At 39.3% G+C, this 24,914-nt stretch overlaps 1 protein-coding gene across 2 annotated transcripts in view; it reads left to right on the top strand.

The window, feature by feature from the left end:
• GPD2 (glycerol-3-phosphate dehydrogenase 2) overlaps window positions 1–24,914 on the top strand; it is a gene marked incomplete at both ends in the record, with an annotated part of 47,978 nt that overhangs the window by 11,448 nt on the left and 11,616 nt on the right. For both annotated transcript variants that reach the window (XM_082001441.1, XM_082001440.1), the window contains 5 exons: window positions 2,108–2,232; window positions 3,216–3,313; window positions 4,372–4,535; window positions 19,251–19,415; window positions 20,162–20,306. In XM_082001441.1, coding sequence (XP_081857567.1) covers window positions 2,108–2,232; window positions 3,216–3,313; window positions 4,372–4,535; window positions 19,251–19,415; window positions 20,162–20,306 — 697 coding nt within the window. The remainder of the gene's footprint in view (window positions 1–2,107; window positions 2,233–3,215; window positions 3,314–4,371; window positions 4,536–19,250; window positions 19,416–20,161; window positions 20,307–24,914) is intronic.

Below are 24,914 nucleotides of genomic sequence, written 5' to 3'. Positions count from 1 at the left end.
TCAGAATTAAGAGGCAAAAGCTGACTCCAGGAGTGTTTTGTAGTTTGATTTGGAAAATACTTGTCCAGAAGGTGTGATAATTTTGAAATGGATAAAGCAGTAAGGTCTTCACCATTGGTAGATGCATAGAAACTCAAATCTGGTTATTATTTTTTTTTCCTGTATTATTAAAGATAACGGGATCTTTTCACTTCTCTCTCTGCTATGTTGTGGTAGAAAATGCAGTTGTAAAGCACACGAAGTCATTATAGGTAATCTATGTTTATCTTTTTACTAGATATTCTGATTATATCAGTAGATTTCTGAAGTGTGAAATATTCCTAGGCATTTTGTTAATGAATTGTGTATTGTTGATGTTCATTCATGGAACTTGCTCTTTTGTTATGTTTGCTTCGCTTAACAACAAATTTTGCTTTTCATGTGTTTGATATATCTTAGCCAAATTATTTCTGATTGTATCTATTAATCTTCAGTCACATTTGACAAAAATAAATTACTCTGATCTTTGGAAGTTACTAGTAATAATTGCTTTGTTTTTTTTTAAGGACATAAAAGTTTTGGTAGACCAACAGATGTTAAAATGTATGTTCACCAACCAATAAGATAAAGCACCCCCCAAAGAGCGTGAAGGAAAGACCCAAGGGATAACTTCTGGTGCTCTTCTCCTTGGCTATGCCTTGTTATGTTGTTGCTGTTGGTTTTGGTAGCAATGTCACTGAATTTAATTTACTTTTTGCCTTGCCTGCCGAACTTTAAAATTCTGCCAGTGATGGAAGGGGTCTGTTATGTGGACTTCTGTAAGAAGTCCTTCCACATATGTTTATACACTGAAGATGGCCATATACTTGTCCTGTGGTGCTCATCTTGGTTGGGTTTACTTATGCTGGGTGTTGGAAGTCAGTGGTGGTTTTCATGTAGATATGTGCCAAAGGATGTGTCCAGGCTGTTGCCTGTATCTTATCACTAAAAGGCATCAGTTTTCTGCAACTTTTCCTTTCACCTAACTTCCATCACATAACCCGATGTCGGTATCCTTCATGAAGAAGATGCCAGCATTTCTCTTGTACAAGGGATGTACTGTAGACAGCATTGGGATATGGTTTCATAGTGACTTCCCTGTGAAGTGGTGTGCCTTCACCCATGGAAAGCTTTTTCCTGGCTCTCAGGGTAACTGGGAACACAACTTGTGCAACAAACGTGCCAACCTTGTTCCAAGTGTTTGTTAGAATAAACATTTTAACATTCATTGTACAGCACTTTGTGTGACCGTCTGTGAGCCACGTGGTTATCCCTTCCTTGTGCTAGTCAGACTGTCAATGCTTGCCGGTGTCAGGGAACATGCATGCACATTTTCGAGTAAATGTTTTTCTGAAATACTTAGTCATGTCTTGTAGCAAATGTTTTGTGTGCATGCCCTTTGCATATGTGGTGTGTAAAAGGGGGATGTCTGTGCTGTGTGAGCACTGTAGTATCTGCACAGTAAGTAAGTACATGAACTTACTTTTTCCCTTTGCTATACTTCCTAGGTAAGCTACAATATTTTGTATTAAGCCTCAATTATCAATTTCATGCCTATAGCAGAATTCTATATACGTGTGCTATATATGTCTCTGGTGAGCTCTCCCTGAGCGGTGAGCATGCCCATGGCTGGCGCTCTGCTGTTTTTTGGGCACCTCTTAATCAGACTGTAAGTAAGCAGACAAAGATGCCAGTTGTCTGCCTCTCTGGTATGCTGTTTAAATTGTTAGTGTAGTTTAGAGCTCTCTGCTGCAAAGAGTTAAAAGTATTCATGAAAATATTCTGTTCCTGCCATGAATACAAACTATAATTTGCTTGAGGGAGCGTGGCCCCTATAATGTACTGTAATGCCTTTCTATTGTGAAAGGTTTTAATGTGCTTCTGTTTAAGTTCTGTTTTGACTTTTCCCTTAGGAAGGAGGCTAAAATTTTTCATTACAATATAGACAGTGCACTGCACTTTGAATACAAATTTATCCATGTATAGAGTAATTTTTCTTGTGATTGTCTCTACCCTAGAGAAGTGTCTTTAATGAATTACATACAAATTGTGTAATTTAAGAAGTTAATTTGGTTTTCTGGTAACACAGGACTAAAAACAGCCCTTCTAGAAAGAGATGATTTCTCATCAGGGACGAGCAGCAGGAGTACTAAATTGATCCATGGTGGAGTGAGGTATCTTCAGAAGGCCATCATGAAGTTGGATTTTGAGCAGGTAATTGTTTATGCTGGTTGTTAAGCAAAAATTGCTAGTAGAAACTTCCCCTGTCCCAATTATATCCGAGTCTCCTTCTTATTTTTTTCAATACTTGACTGTTGTATTCCACAGAAAATGTCTTCTCTAGTTGAGCTTTCCAGACTAGGGAAATCGGTGCTGCTGCCTTTTGCTAAATTCTTTTATGGGCAGTCTAATTGCCGTACAGTGTAGACTCTGTATATTTTGGGGAAGGCAGAGACAGAGCTGACTTCAGCATAAAAAGAGTTTCCTACCTGTCATGATCAGAATTTGAGGGAGTGGTATTCTTGTTTATTTTGGCATGGCGAAGGAAAATATGGTAGATGAGTGATTATATATCAATGCTTTTATGTATTCTTGTGTTGGTGGAAGTGTGATATTCTTGTTTTGAGAAATTGATTTGTCTTCTCATTGAAACCTCTCTAACTTGAAGTATGTTTTAATGGTTACAATACTGCTATGGAAATGGTGACTTCTCATGGAAAAAATGTATTAAACATGTAGTTATTCAGCTATAGAAATCAACCTTCTTTTTTGCCAAAGAACAACTTCGTATTGATTTGTATTGATTGATTTGGAGAAGAACACTTCTGCATTTGCAACTCGGAGTTAGTATGGGATTTAATTGTGGGAATCGGCACAGAAGCTATACCATATCAGTTCTAACCCTCCTTAAGTGCCTCCTGCCCATAGTTAGGAATAACACAGTTTGTTGCGCTTTACATTCAAATGAAAAATTATTCGACTGACCTGCCAAGATACCCAAATGAAACTAGTTAAACTTAATTTTCTTGGGACACATTTTCCTTAACTTTTGAATTTTTTAGTAAATCTCAGTGTGTTTTTTGAAAGAACAGTAAAAATTAGGTGAGGTATTTGCTTTGATAAACAGTTTGCTTAATGTTGCACATGGAGACAAAATCGAGTAACGTGGGATTTACATGTACACTTCTGTTTTTCAGTACAAAATGGTGAAAGAAGCACTTGAAGAGCGTGCAAATCTTCTTGAAATTGCTCCTCACCTATCAGCTCCTTTGCCAATAATGCTACCTGTTTACAAGTAAGCTCTGCTATAATATCTCCCCTTTACCATTGCTTTTGACAAGCAAGCTATTTCCTTGGAGAGGTTTTCAGGTGCATCTTTCCAAGCATGTCTTTAAACCTCCCACAAGTCAGGTTTTTGTCCTCCAGGAGGTGAGATGTTGCTGTATTGTAGAAGCATGGAATTCTCTTATGGCACCAACCAGCTGTCTAGGAACACATCGCGGACTTCAGCTTTTCAGTGCACTTCTGCCACTCCAGCGGAGGGGAGTTTGCAGCTGGAATGAACTCTCATTCCCAGCATGTTACTTGCTATTCTTTCCAGTGCATCTGTGTCTTCAACACATGCTATCATAGTGTGCTTAGCAATGTGCTGTTTAGTCCTTACAACTACCAGTGTTCAGTGCAATAATTCAGTGCATTTACCTTCCACAGTACGTGACAGTTTGGTGTTGAGAAAACAGTTTGCTTCTCATATGAGAAAGAGACTTTAAGTGATTTGGGGTATGTTTTTAGGTTTTAAGAACAGTTACCCACTATTAACAGGCTACTTAGAGCAGGGAGTTTTTGCTGAAGGATCTTAATGTATGGCTTTATTCCTGCCTTAGTAGAAAGGGCTTGTAATAGCTGGAGCTCATGTAGGTCAGCGATTCACTGCAGTTTTTTGGTCCTGTTTGTGCAGGAGGCATTGGTCAAGGTGTGCGTTTGAGGAACCCTTTCAGCTTGCACTTACAGCCCAATTCTTCCTTCAACACATAGCTTTAATATGTCACCTTACACTGAAGTACAAAAAGTCAGTTTGTTTATTCCAGAATTAAGATCACAAAGCCTTGAATCTGCTTAACTAACTGCAATGAATAGATCAGTTGAAAACAGAGGCAAACAATACACAAGTTCTTGCACATTTACATTATATTGTGATACCATGAATTTTTATGTACAAAGTAAAAGTGGCGTAATACAACATACTGTGTCACTTAACATGTTCTATGTCACAATAGCAGTGTGTGCATGCACTTCTAAATTTTCCTTTTTTAATTTCACTTCATGGGTGGTTTTTTTTTTTTTCCCCTGCAGATGGTGGCAGTTGCCATACTACTGGTTTGGAATAAAACTATATGACCTCGTGGCAGGAAGTCAGTGTCTGAAAAGTAGTTATGTCCTTAGCAAGTCAAGAGCCTTGGAGCTCTTTCCAATGCTACGCAAAGACGAGCTTGTTGGAGCTATTGTCTACTATGACGGTATGTTGCCTTTCTGTGCTTTCATTATTACATTGTGCTGTATTTTGAGGGAGGAGAACACAAGTATGCAACTGTAGATCATGTATGTTGACTTTCTAAAGGGAAGAACAATAACTTGTAGGATTCAGCTTGCATTTAATTTTTCTGCCGAATTAATGCTTATGTTTTTCATGACAGTAACTTAGTGGATGTAGGAGAGACTATATTAATTTTCTTGGCTAGTAGGTAATAATGATATGTAAAAGTGTTTTAGTGTTCTGGCGATTCCCTACAACTCTTCAGCTGTGCATGATTCTGCTATACTGGAGAGGCTCTTTCTGCTGCAAATACTATACACATGTGGAACTGGATGCTTCAGCCTGTTCTGGCTAAGTTAAATATCCTCATGACAGACTGAATGGTACAAACTATTCCTAATTAACTTTTTTTTTTTAGAAATAAAGTCAATGCCCCTAGTGTCAAGCATACTTTATACAACACTACTTGCAAGTGTTTGGACACTTTTCAGACTGAACACTTTTTCTGAGGTACCACAAGTCAAGAAAGTGTGATCATTCTGGTAATGTTAAATGGTTTTCTGCAGCACTTCCAGTGTGTAAATAACTTCAAACCTATTTAGATGATCTGGCTTCTGGTTGTGGTTCTTGTATTGGGCTGGATGAGGCCTGGATCAATTACTTTTTGAATCACCAATAGAATTGGTTGCTCTGCAAAGACAGTGTTCATTGTAATTCTAATCAAATACAGAGATTGCTGTAACACATAAATGGTTACTGTTAAAACCCCTTTAAATAAAGGGTTTTAAATTTGTGGGAGGAAAAATGCCTCCAGAGTTACTTAATCTATTGTATCAGCTAGTTTTAGGTATGTTTGTGTATAACACACAAAATCAGTGTTTGTGTATAACACACAAAATCAGTGGGAGAAAATAAAGATGCTTTCTGCAAGTCTTTTGATGTTCATTCAAAACAGAATGATGATTTAATAGAACTCATTGCAGTCATCTAGAAATAGCAATTTTCACATTCAAGAGTGTTCATGTGTATTCATGTTTGGAAGGAGCATCACTCTTGTTTCTAATTTAAGAATGGATAAGCCTTTTTGCCTTGTTCTGTGAAATAAGTCTGGTAATAAGTCCATGGCATAACTGTATAGCAACAGGTGCCGCAGTGGATCTGCCAAGCAAAGAATTCCTTAACTCTGTCCCTTCAGTCTCTACAGATGCACAAGGCAATCTGAGACACAATTGGTGAAGGCTGGCTTACTTGACAAACTACTACCTAGAAGTTTGTTTGTCCAGAATGTTAGCCTTTGTGTTGACGTACAAGTATGCAAACTGCTGTATCTCAGTGCTTTCTAATGTCAGGCAAGTTACATCTCCCAACTGTCAGAACTTCAATATTGGAAAAAATACTGAACTACTACAAATTCTGAATGCTGCAAAGTTCTCAACTTAAGGTGGAGTACCAGGGTATACTGTCATAACTGTTTTCATGATGCACTTGGTGATATTGGCATATCTAGAAGATGGATTTTTTTTTTTCTTTGCATCAGACTTCTATGCTGTTTCACAATGTGTTTTTAATTAGATTGGTATTCCCCCTTTTTCAGTCCTCTTCCACTTCCTTTTCAAGCAGAAAGTTTTGGTGAAACTTTCTTAGTAATGGGGCCTGTAAGGTAATAGCAAAATGTTAAATTTGTTCAGGATAGGGCAAAAAGCCACAGATTGTTTGCAGGCTTGGAGGAGCCCTCCAAAGAATACATAGCTTAAATGCTGCTTTACTTCAGTAGTGGTACAGTTCTAGTTAGTTTTTACCTGAAGATGTAGTTTCTGACCTTTTGGCAGGCAGAAAGGTCTTCACACAAAATTGATTATAAAGGTAGTTCTTTTCCCTTTTTAGAACTGCATTTACACTATTCATCAGCTTATCAATAGGGGCTTTTGTACTGGGAAGAAGCAGGAGGGACTCTGGAAACACACTGGACTCAGTATTTATGAGGCTTCTGGCAAAAGCACATGTTGATAATTGCAAGTTGTCTCATACAGAGCCCAGCAGAATGGAAAAAAATATATATATGTGTGTGTAGGTTCTCATTTGGGAGTAAGGTGAGATTTAAAGGATGGACTTGATTTTTTTACCTGTCTCTAATGGAGACTGCATCTTCTCTACTTAATTTTTAAGATCTGGAGGAATTAAGAGGTTATTTAGAAGCAAAACTTGTTACGGGATTATGTGGTATTTTTTGTATACTGTAACAAGAGCTGCTGTAAATAGCATACATAGAAGCAATTCAGATTTATTTTTTCATTATCGTAAGCTGTCCCTTAGACTGTTTTAAGGGATCCCAGGAGCATGCAAGAAGAACGAAGTGGTTCTCTTAACTGTAATTACACCTCTTATAAGAGCACTATAACTTGAAATCTATTCATAATATATTGAAGTTTTTTTCTAATTAAATAGATAATTTAGGTGTATCATAGCTATTTACTACTCCACCATTCTAAAGATATAGATCTATAAGATAACCTTAAAATTAGCCATCAAGTTTCTTGGATGAATTATTATTTTAAACAGCGTTGCAATAAATGAAAACTCAGCACCAAGATGCAATGTGGTCTTTTAGTGGAAAACATCTGAGCAGCAATACAGTGCAGAACTCTGTGAAGGACTGAGACACATCTCTGGTGGTTTTGTTGCCTTCCCAAGCAATAGGAAAAAAACCCACTCTCTGCATATTGGAAACAAAGGAGTGTCAAATAGGGAGAAAAGGAAGTGTACAAAATACTGAAGAGCAGTTTAATGGAGAAAGAAGATTGTGTAATCACTCTGTTTATTCATACAAGTTTCATAAAACCAGGTAGCTGGCAGAGACTCTTAACAATTCTCCTTCAGAGGATCAGCTGCAATGCTAGCAGGGCTCTCAAACTAATTTGGTGAGAGATATTAAAAGTAGACCTGAAGTTTTGCTGCCAGTGAAACTACTTGTTCATGCTAGTATATCTGGCCTTATTTTGCTTTACTTATAAGACTACAGCTTAGTTATCCCCATTTTTATGCCAAATTTAAAGAAATGGTGTTTTGCAGTGACAAAATTTTTAAACTCTCAAAGCTCCACCAAACCTCAATTTCCTAGAATAATAAAGTGGTTCTGAAGGACTAAAGTATCAAATTTGTGAGTTCATAATATACCTTTGGGTACTTTGAGGCTGCACCTAATCCAAAATAAAAACTTCCCATCTACAATGTTAAATCAATTCTTAACATTCCACATTCCAGATTTAAATTTTGTCTGTAGTGACTCCTCTGCAGGTTAGCCTATGGCCCATGTGTAGATGGGCTCACACTGTGTTGTAGCAGATTAATTATTTTATCGTGATCAATTAACCTGTATTCTGTACATGGTAAATTTGTTTTAAGTTATAATGTTTCAGCAAGCACACTTTAGATCTTGCAAATTATTATACTTGAATTTTAGTGATATGCTTTCATACCCTAAATCTGGAGGAAGGGAGGACAAAAGGGAAAGGAAATTGAGCTTAAAGTATAGGAGTGGATGATAAGCTTGAATTAAACTCCTTTTAGTTCTTCCAGAAGGATTAATCATAAAATTAAAAAAAAATGGTGAAAATATATGTATGTGTTGTATAGTAGGTCATATCTTTATCTTCTCTGTCTTCCCTAAGTAACGAATAAATAAATTGGCCTGTTAAGAATGGCATATCTTAACTGATTCTGTATGTGCAGAGAAATTTAGTTTTATCTTGTTTTCTTGCTTTTCTCTATTCCTGTCTCTATCATACTTTCTTCGTATCTGTAGCTGTTAATAGCACCTACTTGCTGCATCTCACTGTTTGGCATGTTGATCACCACCACCAAAGGGAACAATTAAAAACATTCATTATGTAGGTTACTTTTTATTTGATAAAACCACCTGCCCAGTTATGACTTATTGGTGGCAATGTTCTTCTGCAAAGGAAATATCAGGAATGCTTTTGATTTGTTTTGTAATTGTTAATCAAACTAGTGGCATGTCAAATAATCCATTATTCATGAATATGCTGTGTTCTGAAATGTTGCTCTGGTCTTCTTAATTACATTTTAAAATTGTTTATACAGGCAAAAAAAAAAAAATGGTACATTATAAATGTTGGAACTACCAGCAACAGCAAATCACAGACTTTACCAGAGGCTATTCTTGCTCTGTCTCAGCATCAGGAAACTAAAGCATATGTTGGATGTTAGCCTGGGTGTACACAATGTGTCCTATTTATTCAAGGTTTTCTTTGAAGCCACAACTTACAAGTTTGTTTCTTAGGGGTACATGTCAGACTTCATTTAGCATTTGTTGGTATTAGGATACTCCTGAATAGCAAAAAGGCAACATTTTGGGGGAAGAACGTGGCTGCTATCTGAGCAGTGATCTGTCAGTTCCACTTATGTAGCTCAAGGAAAACTGGAGAAGAGGCACTATGGAGAAGCTGGGCTGAGACCTCAAGATCATAGGCAGAATTATTTTAAAGCACTTTAAATGGAAGAATTAATCTCCATTTAAATTATACATAGTTGATAATGTTTTTTCTAGTTTTTAACATAAAAACAGAGATCAAACTGGCCAGAATATTTCAATTTAAAGTGTTTAGAAATTCTAAGTGGCACGAATCTCTTTAAGGTGTATTATTTTTCTACTTCTGGGTGCTTGCAGACTTTTTGTTGGCGCATTTTGCAAGGCAAAATATGTTTTTAGGTGTGTAAGGAAAACTTGTGTTCATGAATCAGTCACAAATTTAAGATTTTAGGGCTGCTTTGACCCTGCTCTTTTAATTTACCGCTATTTTCTGAAAGCAGGAATTAACATATAGTACTCTTTGTGACTGTTTTGCCACATCAAGATATTTGGCTGTTTAATGTCTAGTTCCACAGATTTCCAGTATACTTGCTGCAATGTAAGTAGTTATTCTTTATTTTTTGCTTTCTCAGTATTTTTGTGTATATTCTCTCCTGAAATATTTAATATGGAGGTTATTTAAAGGTAGAGAAAAAAGCTTTGGCAGAGGATTTAGCTTTCCTTGTTTACAGCAAGCCCCATGAGAAATCCTTCCTGGGCACACATGCACACACACAGACACACACATGCAAAAATCAATGCAAAAGAGTAGGGCATTCGTTAAGCTGTCAAAAATGGAATAAATGCTTTTTTTTATTTAGGCTCTTGTAGCTGTTTTTCCTAGAATTTGAGTGTGTCCTGAATTATGAAATGTTATAGCTTTATAATTCATATTTGACAAATTAATATTTTGAGACTGCTGAGCTGTAATAGGGGTATTACCATATTACAGATGCAGACAACTGTGTGACTCTTTTCCTTCCCTGGATATAAAAACTCTTTGACAGTTTGTCACTAAAAAGACTTTCTATAGGTGAAATACATGGCTAACCGTATTTCTTGGTATTTCAAAATTGAAGCTGGGTGAATGAAAGAAGCCTTGCAGGCACACTAACTGTAGGTATAACCGGGAAAATACCGTGTGTATTCTCCATATCCCATTGCTTTCACATACATTTTGTCCTGTGTTCTGTATAATAGAGTTGTGTGTGAAATCCTGAAGATCGGCAGCCTGCTACGAGAGGGCTTGTAAAGGTAATACTGGCTGCCTCTAGTGGAACGCATGTAAAATGAGATGCACGTCTCTGGTGGAACCTGTAGAAGTGGTAGTATTTTCCCTTGCTGGCGTTAGTATAAACACCAGTGGGGAAGACAGAGGAAACAGGATCCGTTATAAACGGTGCTTCCCAGTCCTCTGATAAAATCCGTTGGGTCTCTGTTTGCTTGTAGTGCTTCTCGGCGCGCGGTGGCTCGAGCCGTGCCGTGCTTTAGCCGTCAGAGCTCTTTTATCGTTTTCAAAAGGGACAAAATCAATAGCCTAAAATGGCTTGCATCTTTAACCCAGCCTTGCCTCTGTCAAAGGGTGCAGCCGCACAAGTGTCCCCGGCAGGAGCAGCTGTTTGCCCCTAACAAAAGGGACGGTGCAGCCCCAGCACTCTTCTCCTTTGGCTGGGGGCATCCTTCCCAAAAGCATGCGGACGGTAACTGCATCTCCTGCTGTACCTGTAACAATTTAATTGTGTAAGTCAGCCCAGTCAAGCATCCCCAGCTCATGACTGGGAGACATGAAATTCATTGTCATTATTGTCCCTGTCATTTTGGATCATTATATCCTGCCGCAGAATTTTCCTCACTCCACTGCTTTCTTACCTCCAGGAAGCAGGGATTATGGCTGAGGTTGGGGTGGGGGCAGGACTGTGAACTACATTTACCTCAGGGGAGCCACAGATTAAATTGGCTTTGCTCTCTGACTTGCTGGATTCGTCTGTTTGTACGCTGTGGGTTTAAGGTTGGAAATGATGAATATTCTAGTGAATTCTGTGCCTCTCTTTCTTTTTTTAATGCTCATATAAGCAAAGGATGGTTTTTGTGTCCCTTAAGAAGTGAACGGGGAATAATTCTTCAGATCATGTTACCTAAAAGATTTAAGATTATTCCTGAGCAAAACAACATTATTTGCACATTGTGCCACAAACATCTGAGCGTTCCCCAGTGTGTCGTGGCTTTTAGGGGAAAGACTCCATCGAAGCATGTAACTCTGCTGTAATTTATATGTGTGCATTTTATGTGAACTTAATAGTCGGTCATTAGTTAATATGTACACTGTTCCATATTGTAGGTATGGTTATATGTATGTTGAGGGAAAACGGATTATGGGGTGGCTGTATGTCTTGCTGCTCTACCTCTGCTCCGGTGGCTGTCCCCGTGTTGTTCAGCATACAGGGCCAAGGCAGCTCCGATCCTCAGGAAGGGCTGGGGAGGTGCTCATCTTCCTCACTGCGCTCCTCCTCTCCCATCAGCAGAGTTCGCTTTGCCCAGCACCTCCTGGCCTGTTTCTGTGTCTGTTCGTGCGCTGGGTTTCTCTGGGTTTCGGGGGAGAATTACCGGTTAAAATGCTCCCGCTTGGCTTCCCCGTCAGATGGGCCGGATCCCTCCGGCGGCAGCAGCCCTGCCAGCTCCCCTGCCTGCTCGCTGCCTGGCACCGCTCAGGGCGCGTGGCACCCGACTGCCCGTCCCGGCCACTTGCAGCGTGCCACGTCCTCGGGAGCAGCGCTGCCTCTCGCCACTCCGGCTCTGGCACGGCCGGCTGCCCCTTCGGTGGCTTCGTGTTCCCCGGCCCCGGCCGCTCTGCGCTGGGTCGCACAGCGGAGGTCAGCGTCCCGCCTGCTGAACACAACGTGCGATCGATTTGTCAGCTCTTGCTACTTCATTTAGGCTTAAAAAAAATGGCTACTGCGGTCTGCAAAGCAAAGTTTGCCTGAAATTTAAGTTTGCCCCAAATTTAAGCTGTTAGCATGAGCGTTGGGAGTACTAGTCAGCTCTTATGCCATGCGGGTACGCAGTAAGCTGTACTGACATCATCACGTTTCTTTCTGGCGCGGTGGCACGGCCGCAGCAGGCCTGCCGTGACAGTTGTTCGCGGTGACATTTTAGCACAGTTTCCATAAACTGACAGTGACAATGTTTAGTTTCATTTTAACACTGTGCTTTTACTTACACTGACATTGCAATATGATTGTAGTGACAAGTTGAAGGCTGATAGAAGTGGGAAACAACATAATTATAAAGCAGTAGCACAGAACAATAGTTCCAAATTTTGTCTCTCACTTGATGTACCTGGATATTGGCGCTTATTTTTGTATGCCAATATCTTAGTTTCAATAGGAGTTTTAGGTTCTGTACCATAACTTGGCAGTAGACTTAATTAGACAGACATTTCATGGTATTGTGATTTTTTTTTTTTAAGCTTTTATGGGCTTCCTGTCTCTTGCTTACGTTAGTCATTTGTTTATAACTCTATACATAAGTTGGAACGTATCGTACTTTCACTTCCTAATCTTTGTTGTGATCTCATTTGTTTTTATTCATATGTGCAGTTTGTTTGGTCACAGGTTCCTCCATTCCTTTAGTCTTGCCCTATGAAGATAATCTTTAAGTTCCCTAAGATTGTTTTGTAAAACAGTGGTTACATTGCATCTTGTGTAGTCTCTGCAGCGGACTCGCAAGCTCTGTGTGTTAAGGTTTGATAAATGTAGGTGTTACTGGTAAATGGGCATTAGTTCTTTCAGACCCTTGAGGAGCAGAACCTAAAAGTCAGAGGCTGATGGTTGCTTCACCTCCATCGCTTACAGGAATAGAGAAATTTATTTCTTGCGGTCTAAGCTGGTGCTAAATGGAGGAAGCAAGAAAATATTTAAAATGACTGCTACTGGATTATTTAAACTTGATGTGTCAAATTTGAGACTGAATCTGTTAGAATAAATTGGCCTGTGAGAAGGCCAAACTCAAGCCTTTCCTTTCCCTTAAAGCTCCTACAGAGTGAGGGCTGAAAGTATCTACCTCTTAGGGCAGATCTTCAAGAACTAAAATGTGTGGTGTGTGTGGTTTTTTCCAATGCAAAGTGCATATTTAGATGTGTATCATTCTTCCTACCTGGTTGGGCCATATTTCAGCGCCACAGATAACACAGTGGAAAGCAGAATTAAAATTATATATGGCTTGTATGAGAAGTACTAACAGTCTGGTGTGACATTGCTGTGTCGTTATATGTGGGTGTGACGGAACTGATTTAACTGACTCAGAACGCTCTTCCCTCTGAAGCAGTCCAAGAACAAATGCGTGCATGCTATGTATCCTGGAAAGTCTGTTAGTTTTCAGCAAATTTTTGACTTAAGTTTCATGTGATTCAGAGAGTGAGAAATAGTTGAGGTCTGAGGGCATCCTTAAGGATGACTTGTGACTCACGAGTCAAATTTGATGTTTACCTCTGAACTTTTTCTACTTAGGTTTGGGGAAAAGAACTTGCTGAGCTCTTTCTCAGAGAAGTCTGGAACAATTTTGAGTCACTCCAGCTGATTCATAATGCCTAAACTTGGATATAACTGATTTCCGTATGTACAACAGATGTTGAGTTCCGTTTTAATGCTTGTAATAAAACTGTTCATGCAATTAACCACTTAAAAATTAGAGGATGCGGGCAGTCCTGGTAACTTAGTTACGTGTAGCGGTATATCATTTATCACTCATCAGCCTTAAATTTGGGAAGGTTTTTGTAAGGTTTGTATATACACAACAAGAAAACTTTCATGCACGTGGAACTATTTGAGTTCATGCATTGCTTTGCTATATGCATACAATTATCTAGTGGGAGGCTGTTGCAAGACTTTAACATATAGGTACAGAAATATACTTGTTTTAAAACAACTTTCAGGATAACTAATACTAGAATAACTTCCAGTGCTTTTGGGGACAATGGGTGTCATTATTGCGATCCAGTAATACCCCCATCTTGATGCTGGGTGATAGGTTTTTGGGTATGTTCCAAATCCAAGGGACTGCCTCATGAGTTGCAGTTAAGTATTCTAGTTAAGTAAGTGCAGCTTACTGGTATCAGTAAAGGAGTAACATACAAGCAAGAGACTAATTTGCAAGTATTTGGTTTACATTTATCCCTTTGGCTTTTTAAAAGAAAACAAAAAACCCTACTTACTTGTATGGCTACATTATGTAGGGATATAAAATTGTGACCGTACTGTGGGCCTAGTTGTCTCATTCAAATATTTCTTTTAATGTATTTTTTTCCTTTCAAAAGAAGCCTGGTAGGTGGCTCTATGGAAAGATTTGCCCTCTTGAGAAAGTTCATTAAGACTGTCGTATACCTTCTTGCATGGCTAGTTTCCGACTCTCCATTAAACTGACCTCTGGAGCAATAACTAGATATGCCTAATCGGAAAAGCCTGTAAATTGAGAAAAGGTGAGAAGGCTTTCATGTCTGTTGCAGGGACCAACCTGTTCTTTAAAGCAAGAAGTTTGCAAACCTGCATATTACAGCTATGCTGTCGCAGCATGAGCCAAAGTGTATTTGGGGCAATTGCCGCAATGCTTGCGTGCATTGTTACATGACTAATTGTCATGCAGCAGGTACACTCAATAACAAAGTGTTAGTTCCTAGCGTAAAAACGTTGACGTGAACAGAAGTTACCCGCTTAAGACTGGAAGATCTTTTAATCTTCCAGACAAACAAATGCAGTCACTGGCTACTGTGTGCTGTTTGTCTTCAGCTGAATAGAGTTGTAGAGGAGAAAGCAGAAACTGGCATAAAAGTAGTAGGTGTCAGTGTGACACAGGACAGAATATACTAGAACTAGCAGAGTGCCTTATTAACACTGTGCTTTTCACACAACTCTACTGAATCAGTCACAACCAAATTTCTACAGTCTGTGGGCTTTGTTACCACTAGTGGCTGTGGTTCAGCATTGGTAAAAATAAAATTGAATGTACACTATGTGCACTCTGTGGGAGGATTCTTCTAGTGCCAACGGAAGCATTGTCTGTTTGTCTTTGAAGCAATACAACACTAAGGAATTAAAATAGAATTTTCCTAAATTACACAAAAAAACCCACCCTTATAAACGAAATGGCATTACTGTTGGTCTTAACATGATGTAGGACACACTTGCACAAAATGTCTTCGCGCATTAAATGTCACCAGCAGTATGCCTTCTAAGAATAAGGGTTTGGGTTTTTTTTGAAGAGGACTCAGCATTAATTTAATGAAAGCACTTAGGCCAGTGTTTTGTGAAAAGCTAGCTTGACTACCCATAATAAAAATGAAAGTATCACTCCATTGTTGCTATATTACAAGCAGATGACAATAGTGAATAATGAGATGGATGATTCTTTCAGTTTTTCTTGCTAGAAATAACTTACGGGATTTAAACATCCTCTTATTTTCAAGAGGTATCGTGGGAGGAGTTGCAAAGAAAACTCAGCATGTTCCATCAGTTGGCTCTTGGACCTTTCTTCCAAAGACGCTGAGGTATGACTGCCTTTTCTACCACTGTTGAGATTCATCCAGCTGACAACTGACATGCTCACAACAAATGAGTGCTCTCAAAACTAGCCCTCGAGCAGCAGGACTGAGGGAGCAGTGACCTCTCCAGGGCAGGGTGTTTGTGAACATCTATTGTTGGTGAATGTCATAATTCTAATTTCACTGTATTGCCTAACTAACAGGTTAGTTATGAGATCTTCAGGAGCTTGCTCCTTTATGGAAAAGGATGCCAAATTAATTGGGCTTAGCTATTCTGTTGTTATAAAATAACTTCTTGGCTTAGAACGTTTGGAGAAAAAAAAAACAACAACCCCATGGTATCATAGAGGGGTTACCTCTAGTAGCAAGGAGGAGTAATCTTTTTCTTTGCCTTGCTTTGGCGCACCAGCGCTGCCATGAAGGATGATGGATGCAGAGCTACCTTAAGTAGGTAATCCAGGACCTCCGATAGAAGCTTTTGGTTACCTTGCCATTTATCACACAACTATGCCTTGGGTTTCCTGGGCATCTTCTGAACATGGTAATAGTGCTTGTGTCAAGAAAGCTTTACATGTCTGTTCTGGAGAAAGTTAAGCTTGGAGGTGCTTTTTTCTTGGGTTTGGAGGATGTCTGAATCTTACCTGAGGAGAATGGTGTTTAACTGGAAAGTCGAAAAGGTTGAGATGCAGAATCCTTGCTTTTCTTCATCCTTCTGTTTCTCTCTGGAGTGGTAAGGATCATCTAAGTACCAGCACATATACCAATCTCTTGGAAATAGATATTCCTGATTCCAAACTAGCACATGTGTAAATAGCTAGTTTTACTTTAATCACTAGAAAATATGCTTTGTCGACTGTGAATGGTGCTGTATTAAGAACCGATCTGGCTACAGTACCTTTATAATGGGGGATGTGTATGGAGGAACAGCAACAACTTCTTCAGACAGCAAGAAAAAAAGATAATTGCATATAAAGTGCAGGATTTTAACGTAATTGCCTTGGGGGAAAATGTGCATGTGTGAGTTGGAGGGCTTTTAAGGGAAAGAAAAAAAAAAAGAAGGAAAAAGAAAAAAAGCGCTGTTCCTGAGTATAAAAACTATTGTACTGTGACCCCATCTCTACCAAACTGTTGCAGTATTATTCTCCACAGATGATAAATTTCTGAGCTGAGAAGTCACTCTTCATTTCTTTCAAATCTAGACTTCTACAGATTGCTGCTGTTTATACTATGAAATACTCTAGGACTCGACACTGTAGATCACATCAATCTGAAGGCAGTGAGTTTTTCTAGATGTGTAGTTAATCAGGGACCGGTTATTTCCCCGTCCTCTTCCTGCAAATACAGTACATACACACTCAGAGTTCCCTTTGGACAGCTGAGAACTGAGTAATAGCAAGGGCTTTCTTGCATCAGAATAATGATGAAGGGAAAATGGAGGAGAGTTTTAGAGAAAATGTGAAAACACTATTTTGAACAGGGTGGTCCAAACCCCCAAATGCAGTGAGCATATCCTTAGCTCACTCTGCTGTTATGAGCATGAGGAATTTCAACAAAATGCTGAGCAACTCTTGGATTTGTGGCTTAATAAACAATTTTTACTTAGATGCTTGTTCTTTTTAGAAATTACACCTGTTTCCAAATTATTTATTCTGCTGATTGGCTTCTCTGGATTGCTTTTGGTCTGGACAAATAAGTCATGAAACTGGGAAGAGGCAAGCTTGCAAAATTTAAACAGTAAGACTTCCCATAGACCAAAGCTAATATTGGCTAACACTATAAATTATGCTGCTTTTGTGTGATGAATCCACAGCCTGTGTTAGCCAGAGGAGACCAGTTTGTATCGGGTACCACCTTGGGCAATGATGGCAAGAACAAATTGATGGAGGATCAAAAGTAACTTAAGGAAAACCTCTTGGCCCTGGGGTTCTTCTACAGTAAAAGAATTAATCCTACCACACAGAAACGGGTACTTCAGGGTTTCATTTATACAGAGATGGCACTTGTTTGAGGGCTGTGTTTCTGGTTTATGCTGGTTTCTTGTCCTGTAAAGCCAAGACTTGCGGTATCCTGTGGGTCAGGCAGTCCCCCAAATTGAGCACCACATTAAAGAGGGATGTCTCCAGAACAATACATTTCTGAAAGCCTTTGACTTTGGGCTGGAGGAGCATTTCCTGGATTACTTTGGAATAGGTCCTGTATGCGGCTTTACATAGAAGCAGCTACTGTAATGCAGCTTGTCGCTGTTCTTTGTCTTTTTTCTCTCTAGTGCTCCCTCTGTATGTGAGATGTACATTCTCTCAACGCTGCGTTAAAATGTTAAGGTTTGAGGTAAACCTCATAAGGTCATTTTATCCATTCCCTGACACTACTGCAGCATAAATTTGATATGCATAAAGTTGATGCATTTATTTAATGATTTGCCTGCCACTTCTGACAGATGGTTGTTTGGTCTTATGCATCCTGTGTGATGGAGCATCCCCAACTTTTCTTGACATCTTGCTCAGTTGTTTTGCTGTTCTTTTCTGCAGTTTATTCTGGGCATTGTTTGCTTAGTTGAATCTGAGTTACTGTTTGTTTCTTCATCGGTGCTTTATCATGTTACTGTTTCTGTACGCTTCGCGTAACTTTTTTTTCGTGTAGTTGAAGACTGATTGCACTGATTCATCTTGGCTGTGTTAGAATGAGAAGTTTGGGGAGGGGAGGTGGCGCCTTCGAGGCCATTGATCCCATCTGTATAACTTTGCCCTTTTAGCTAGGAACAGATTATTTGCGCAGTGGTTCGAGGTTGCACAGGCAGAATCAGAAGGACCAAACTTTACATAAACCATTTATACTAAACGTTGGGAATGCTGGCAACATAAATCAACTACAATATCTATTACAAATTTATCACTTTATCAGTATTATCTTTGATAGAAGTGGACCAAACACGTGGGGAAGTGAACCGTACCTCAGGAAGTTTAGACCTCTCGTAAATTAATTATTCAGGACACACAGAGCCTGGCCCCTTCAATGTATAGTAATTCTTTCTAGCCAGCATCCAGGACTTTAACTTCAGCAGCAATAATAAATAGGAAAAGTCTCAGGTGAAGCCAGTATTTCAAAGTAATTAATCATCTTCCTCTCATGGTCCCTCCGCCTCTCTCTCTCGGTTTTTTTTAACGCGGGAATTTCAGTAATAAATCTTTAATGATATATGCTAAGAATCCTTCATTAATTCTTGTCTACTTATTTCTCTTTTTTTGATGCTTTTATGTTGTATGTTGGGAAGTTAAAATGCATATACCAGAAGAAACAGTTTCAGAAAGCTGATAATTTGGCAGAGTCTCTGAAAGGTTGTTTCTTGGATGTTGGATGGTACATTTGCTAATGGGAATTGTTGATTAATACTGGTTGGACTGTCAAACAAGTACTTGGATACAGTTACAGAATTACAGCATGATTGCGCAGGGAAAGGTAGCGAAAAAAGTTATTTGTCCTCTCCTAAATTGGAGGTGAACGGGCACTAACTCTCAGTTCCATAGTGTGCAAAGGCTGTGGCGTGTGGTACAGTCTCGGATGCCACAGATGCCCGCGTGGGGAGCGCAGCTAGGCATGCTGCTGCCGGTACAGCAGTCGGATGCTCCGGTGCAGCAGAGGGGATGTATCTTTAAATAACTCGTTAGACGCGAGCAGCCATGACGCCTATTCAATGTGACAGGGACAGATGTGACAGATCGGTTCTGACACACTTCCATACCACAAGTCCGTGGCTGGAGGTGACTGGTGTCCTTCCTCCGGTCCCGTCCCCGCTGCAGGACAGCACAACGACGCACGGATGAACCTCGCCATCGCCCTCACTGCTGCCAGGTACGGTGCTGCCACGGCCAATTACGCTGAAGTGCTGCGCTTGCTGAAGACGACAGACCCGGCCAGCGGGAAGGAGCGCGTGTGCGGGGTGCGCTGCAGGGACGTCTTAACAGGTGTGTGCCTTCCCAGCGGTGCGGGGACACAAAGGCGGCCGGCCGGCGAGCGGGGCGGCACCGCGCGCCCTTCGGTCTGCAGCACCCTGCTCGGTGGGTGGAAGGGATGGTGTTCCGCAGCGGGCTTTGCCGAGCCGCAGTTGAACAGAAAGCACAGCGCTTCAGAGAGCGTATGCTCTTCGTTAAAGAAACGCAGAAATAATGAAACGAGGGAGGAGCGGGGAACAGTGCTGTTTGTAAATATCAATGAGCCGACAAAGGAGCCGTCTTCCCAGGGTGCAGTGGCATACCATTAGTGTCAATCATCTTTAACTTCTGTCAGATTTTTCATTCAAATCCTAGTGTTTTGGCAGGGTAGACTAAGCTTTACATCCAAACCCTTCTGTCAAGCAAAGATGAAATTGTAAAATGCTACATACTGTACAGTAATAATCCCGTTTACCAAGTCTGTGGGTTGAGACTGAAATCTCTCTTGTTTGAGAGGCAGATTTCAGCTGAACTTCTTCTACCCAATCTACCTTCTTCTGCCTTTAAGCATAAGATGGAATTTCACTGTAAAACATTTTCTTTCAAATCTGGTTTTACATGAAAAGTTTGTTAATTTTTAAAAACCATTCCAGCTGTTCTGTTCAGACAAGCACAATATACTTTACAGTAGGTTAAGTTCATAGATAGATTAATAATGGAGACTGTCAGTGAGCAGGAAAACAAATGGTGTATGTGATTGATACTGTTTTCTTTCACAGGGCAGGAGTTTGATGTCAAAGCCAAGTGTGTTATCAATGCTACAGGACCTTTCACAGACTCTGTGCGCAAAATGGATGATCAGGAAGTACAAAACATCTGTCAGCCAAGTGCAGGCGTGCATATTGTGATGCCTGGTTATTACAGGTAACGACATTCAAAGCCTAAACCATTTGTAACAATCTCTGCTGGTGCCTGTAATAAATAAGCTTGCGAAGACGCATTTGTGGGTTTTACGGTAGTTTTGAATGCACGATTTGATTTTTATTTTTTGGTTTTTGATTTTTAAGGAGGATTCTGGCACTGTGCCTATTAGAATAACAATTTCACATATTCAGAAAAGCATAAAGTCTTGTAGTTCTTAGTTACAACTCACCAAGGCAGAACTCCTGCTGTAGCAGAAGGGTGTTTAGGCAGAGCATCTACAACAGACTTGTGAAAGGCACTTTTTTTCATAATGAGCTTGAGTTGAGTGTACTGACTGCTTGTTCACCTCCCTTAAGAAAACAAGACACATAGAAAACCTTCCAGAGAGGTTGCCATCTTCATACAAAAACTCTTGTCCTATTAAATACCAAACTCTATGCAATGACACTCTGCTGCTATACTCTGCCACGTCACAACTCTACTCACAGTAAGTATGAATGCAGCATGTAGGCAATGTAATCAGTAGTTCAAAATAACACAATTAAATCCTGACAGTGCTGCGGACACAAGCCCACCCACCCGTGGCTGTGTTGGTGGAAGGGCCTTGCCTCCCTCTGACCTTGTTACAGAAGAGGTTCCCATGGCACTCTGAGTGCGCGCTGTGCAGACTCCTGCTTCTTTCCATATTTGCTACTGCAAAACCAAATCCCTTTCTACCAAGTAAGCCTTGTCAGTTGAAGCTCAAATATTACCTTTGGTTTCTGAAGTCATTAGCATCCTAATGGAAATTCATATTTATAGACTTATCCCAATTCTGTTGATACAGTGCACTTACAATAATGCCGTCCATATGATCATTGCACTTCTCTCTGAATATAAATCCAGACTTCCAGCGCACAATGCGTTGTTTTTGCCGGAGCTGTCCCACTAGGAGATGACCATAGACTGTAAAATTGAGGTGGTTTTTGGCCTAGTGTAAAATCACTTTTGTGTTCTGTTCTTTTTTTTGGTGTCTTTCCACATGAAAAATGGGGAGATGACCTGATAGCTGCTTAAAGCACAGCAATGTGGAAAATGGGTTGTAATCCTAGTTTTCTCATACACTGAGAAGCACATGTGTGACTGACTCTATGGCCCTACAGTGAAAACACTGAAAGTTTTAAAACTTTGAATCACTTTGTAAATTCAAAGTAGAAGGTGGCTCGAGATGCATGAGGGCTCTAATTTATTTATTGTGTAATAACCTAATAATTTTAATTGGAAATGCAGAGAATACTTGTTCTCCTTGTTCCCTTGTGTATGTCAGCATGTGGGCATTACTTGTGAAATAGTATCTGCCCACATAATGCCTCCACAGTGCAGCTGATTAGATAAAACTGAACTGAATTTCCTTGAAGTGGGATAGCTTAAAGTAAGGAGCTGTCTGCTAAATAAAAAATACTTGTGGTATTTAATCTTAGTTGTATCAGGTCGTCTTCTGGTGCCAAGGAATACTCCATAACAAACGAGGACTATCATTTCACTGCGTCCGCTTGCCTTGTGGTAAATGTTTTACAGAGCTCACACAAACGAAAAGTTTGTAACAGGTAGAGGGTTTTAGACATAAACATAGTTAAGGTTCTGTAAAGCTAATGTTAACCTGATGCATTGATTTCCTATGTGTTTCTTACTCATTTATGTTCATTAATAGTACCAGTATTCCTCGTCTCATTAATTCTATTTTTAGTATACACATACCTATTCTAGTAGCTGCAATAAGTCTCTTTCATTCCCTATTGTTTATCGTCATCTAAAATGAGAGAGGATTTTGGCTACCTCTGTTCAGATAGGCTTCTTGCCTGAAATGTGTCTGTGATTGCAGTATTTCTTTCCCCTCCCTTCTGACACATATCAGATGTTTTCGGTCTTTCTTGAATTTTCCTATGTGCTCTGCATTCCAGAATCCAGGTAAACTTGTCTGTTAAACCGTAGTTCTACTCTATGGAAAGTCACCTATCTGCTCTTTAACTGCATTTGTGGTGCTTTGGTCAAATGCTTCTTCAACTCCGAGATCTTTCATGTGTCTGTTCTGCTCTGTAAAATGCCGTATTTAATGTCCAGGAATGAACCACTTACTGGCCTCAATGCTGAAGAGTTCTGATCTGTCCTTCAGTTAAATAATCTTGTCTAGTTTAGTAGTCTATAGCTTCTTGCACTCTAGGTATACTTTAGTAATCTGTTTTCAAGATTCTTTCCTCATTTGTCATACACTTGACATATAATGTCCAATTTAACTGCACTGCTTTTTGGGAAAGGAAGCTTTTTAAAAAGCAGACATGCTCCAAACATATTCAGTTGTTTTAAGTCAACTCTTAAATACCATACTGTTCCTTTACCATTGGGCCAGGTATCTTGATGTTTGTTTTTACTGACGAATAGCCACTTCAGATCCATCTGTATTATACTTCAAGGCTCTCTATTTGCCCCTGTATTTCTATGTAAAGGTATTGCTTTCTACTTCATGCTAGAGTTTACAGTCCTGAACTTCCCCATTTTAGTAGTCTTTAAAGATTACTAGAGAAATCATACAACAGCTGATGCTGCTACAGCTCATAGCACATTCTTGCATCCATTCTGTAATTACAAGAATCCGTGTCTTACTGCTGAAACAACATGTTCTTATATTTCTAGTGCAGCAACATGACTCCAGAGGCGTTCCAGAACAGGCAATATTCAGGTGTTAGGATGCTGCTTCTTGATGGGAAACACCTTATTTTAAATTTGTTTTGGTGGCTCTTCAGTCATTTATGTAAGATGGAATAAACATAGCAATGGGAGATTGAGAGCGTGCTTCCCAGGGTAGTCGGTAGTCATTAATTCAGTAAATTAATTGGCATATGGAAAACTGTTTCATCTTTTCTCATCATTTGCAGTGTCATCTAATTAAAAACACTTCAGTTCATAGGTGTTGTGCTGAAACTTAGTTTTAAGTCTTCACTTGTTTTTAATAATTTTTACTGAAATCACTTAAAATTATTCATACTTTTGAGAAAATGTCTAAAGTTTTCTGAATATTCTGATGCTGTATATTAAATCTCTAGTTTCCTCTGTCTCTAAATCAATAGCGCTTTCATTTTAAAAAGTAATCATTTGTCTGACGTGATTTACCTTTCACAAATCTGTGTTGACTTCCTCTATTAAATTGTGCTTCTCCAACTGTATGCTTAAGCTGTCTATAAATATCATCTAAAAAATCTTCTAATATACATGCTATATATGAAATTTTCAGCTTCTCTTCTAGCCTTTCCAGATATTGAAAACTTACCTTCAGTAATCAGTTTAGACTTCCTAAAAATGAAATATTCAGTGATTCAGCTTGCGGCTCTCTTAAGTAGGTAACTCATATCCAAGCAGGTCTTTGTCTACCTTCAGCTTATTGTGTTAGCGGTTATTTGAGTCCATTGAATTATTCCCCTCTGATGGTCCTTATTACCACTTAAATATATACCTCCTATCCTCCTTCCATATACTTCCTATATATATATATCCTCCTTTCGTTATCGGGAATAGTGCAAAACCTGAAGACTGCAAAACTGACTGCAGATGTTTTTACAAGGACTTCCAACACCTGAAATGAAAGTCAGCATCTTTCCTTTAAATAAAACTAATGAAAAAAAGGGGCAGCTTAAACGTTTTCCTATATAAAAGCCGCTTACTTTGAAGTGTTTATAGAAGCCTTTTGTTTTCTGAAATATGAGCAGAGCTATTTAGTAAGTAATAAGCATAACTGGTTTTGTACACGTGGTTATTTTTCTTTTTTTTTTTTTTTATTTTACATTATACCAGGAAGCATTTATACATCAGTTAAAGTTTCCTGTATGAAGAAATACTGTTTTTCTTCATTTTACTGAATCATTCTGCTTATAGGACATAAATAAATAATTAAATATCTGAATACTAGCATCCAGTTAGTGTCTGTTAGTTATTATGGAGGTGATATCTTTTGCTTTTTTTCTTTAAAAGATGGTTCCCCATTCAGAAATGCTGTAGTGGCAGCTGAGAGCACTCGGAATATACTTCATGACCAGTGGTCAGCAAACTCAGGCTGCAGGACCATTGGAATTTTTCTGTTTAAATGTACTCGGAACACTTATGATTTCAGTGTTGCTGTTCTCTTGTTTTCTCTACTTTTTCTTTCTGTTAATAACCCTCACCCCACTCCCCTGCCCCACCTTTATTGCAAGTGCAGGTTGTAGAAGGTTGGGATTTTGTATGTCTTTACTTCTGCCCTCTGTTTAGGGAGCAGTTAATTGATAGCTTGGGTTGATAATATTTCATCTTAAACTTTTCTTGTTACATACTTAGGTGCATCAAAACAGAACTAGGGCTTTGTTCTTGTTTCTTCCATTTTAATGTGCATTCTGTTTCAGCCTTCCCTTTCCTTTGTGGTATAATAAAAAACATTGTCCATTTTTTGCTTAAAAGCAGTCGCTCATTCCATAATAAATTTCAAGTAATTGCTGATTTAAAATTTTCAAATGTTTGTATTTGAAAGAGCAAGATTTTCAAGAGTGAATGGAGATGTGAGATGCCAAAGGCCTGATTGCTCAATTTAAGGTTGTGGTCTGC

The sequence above is a fragment of the Phaethon aethereus genome, assembly GCF_964289735.1.
Source record: "Phaethon aethereus genome assembly, chromosome: 6".
Classification (NCBI taxonomy): domain Eukaryota; kingdom Metazoa; phylum Chordata; class Aves; order Phaethontiformes; family Phaethontidae; genus Phaethon; species Phaethon aethereus.
This window is presented reverse-complemented; position numbering and strand designations above follow the sequence as displayed.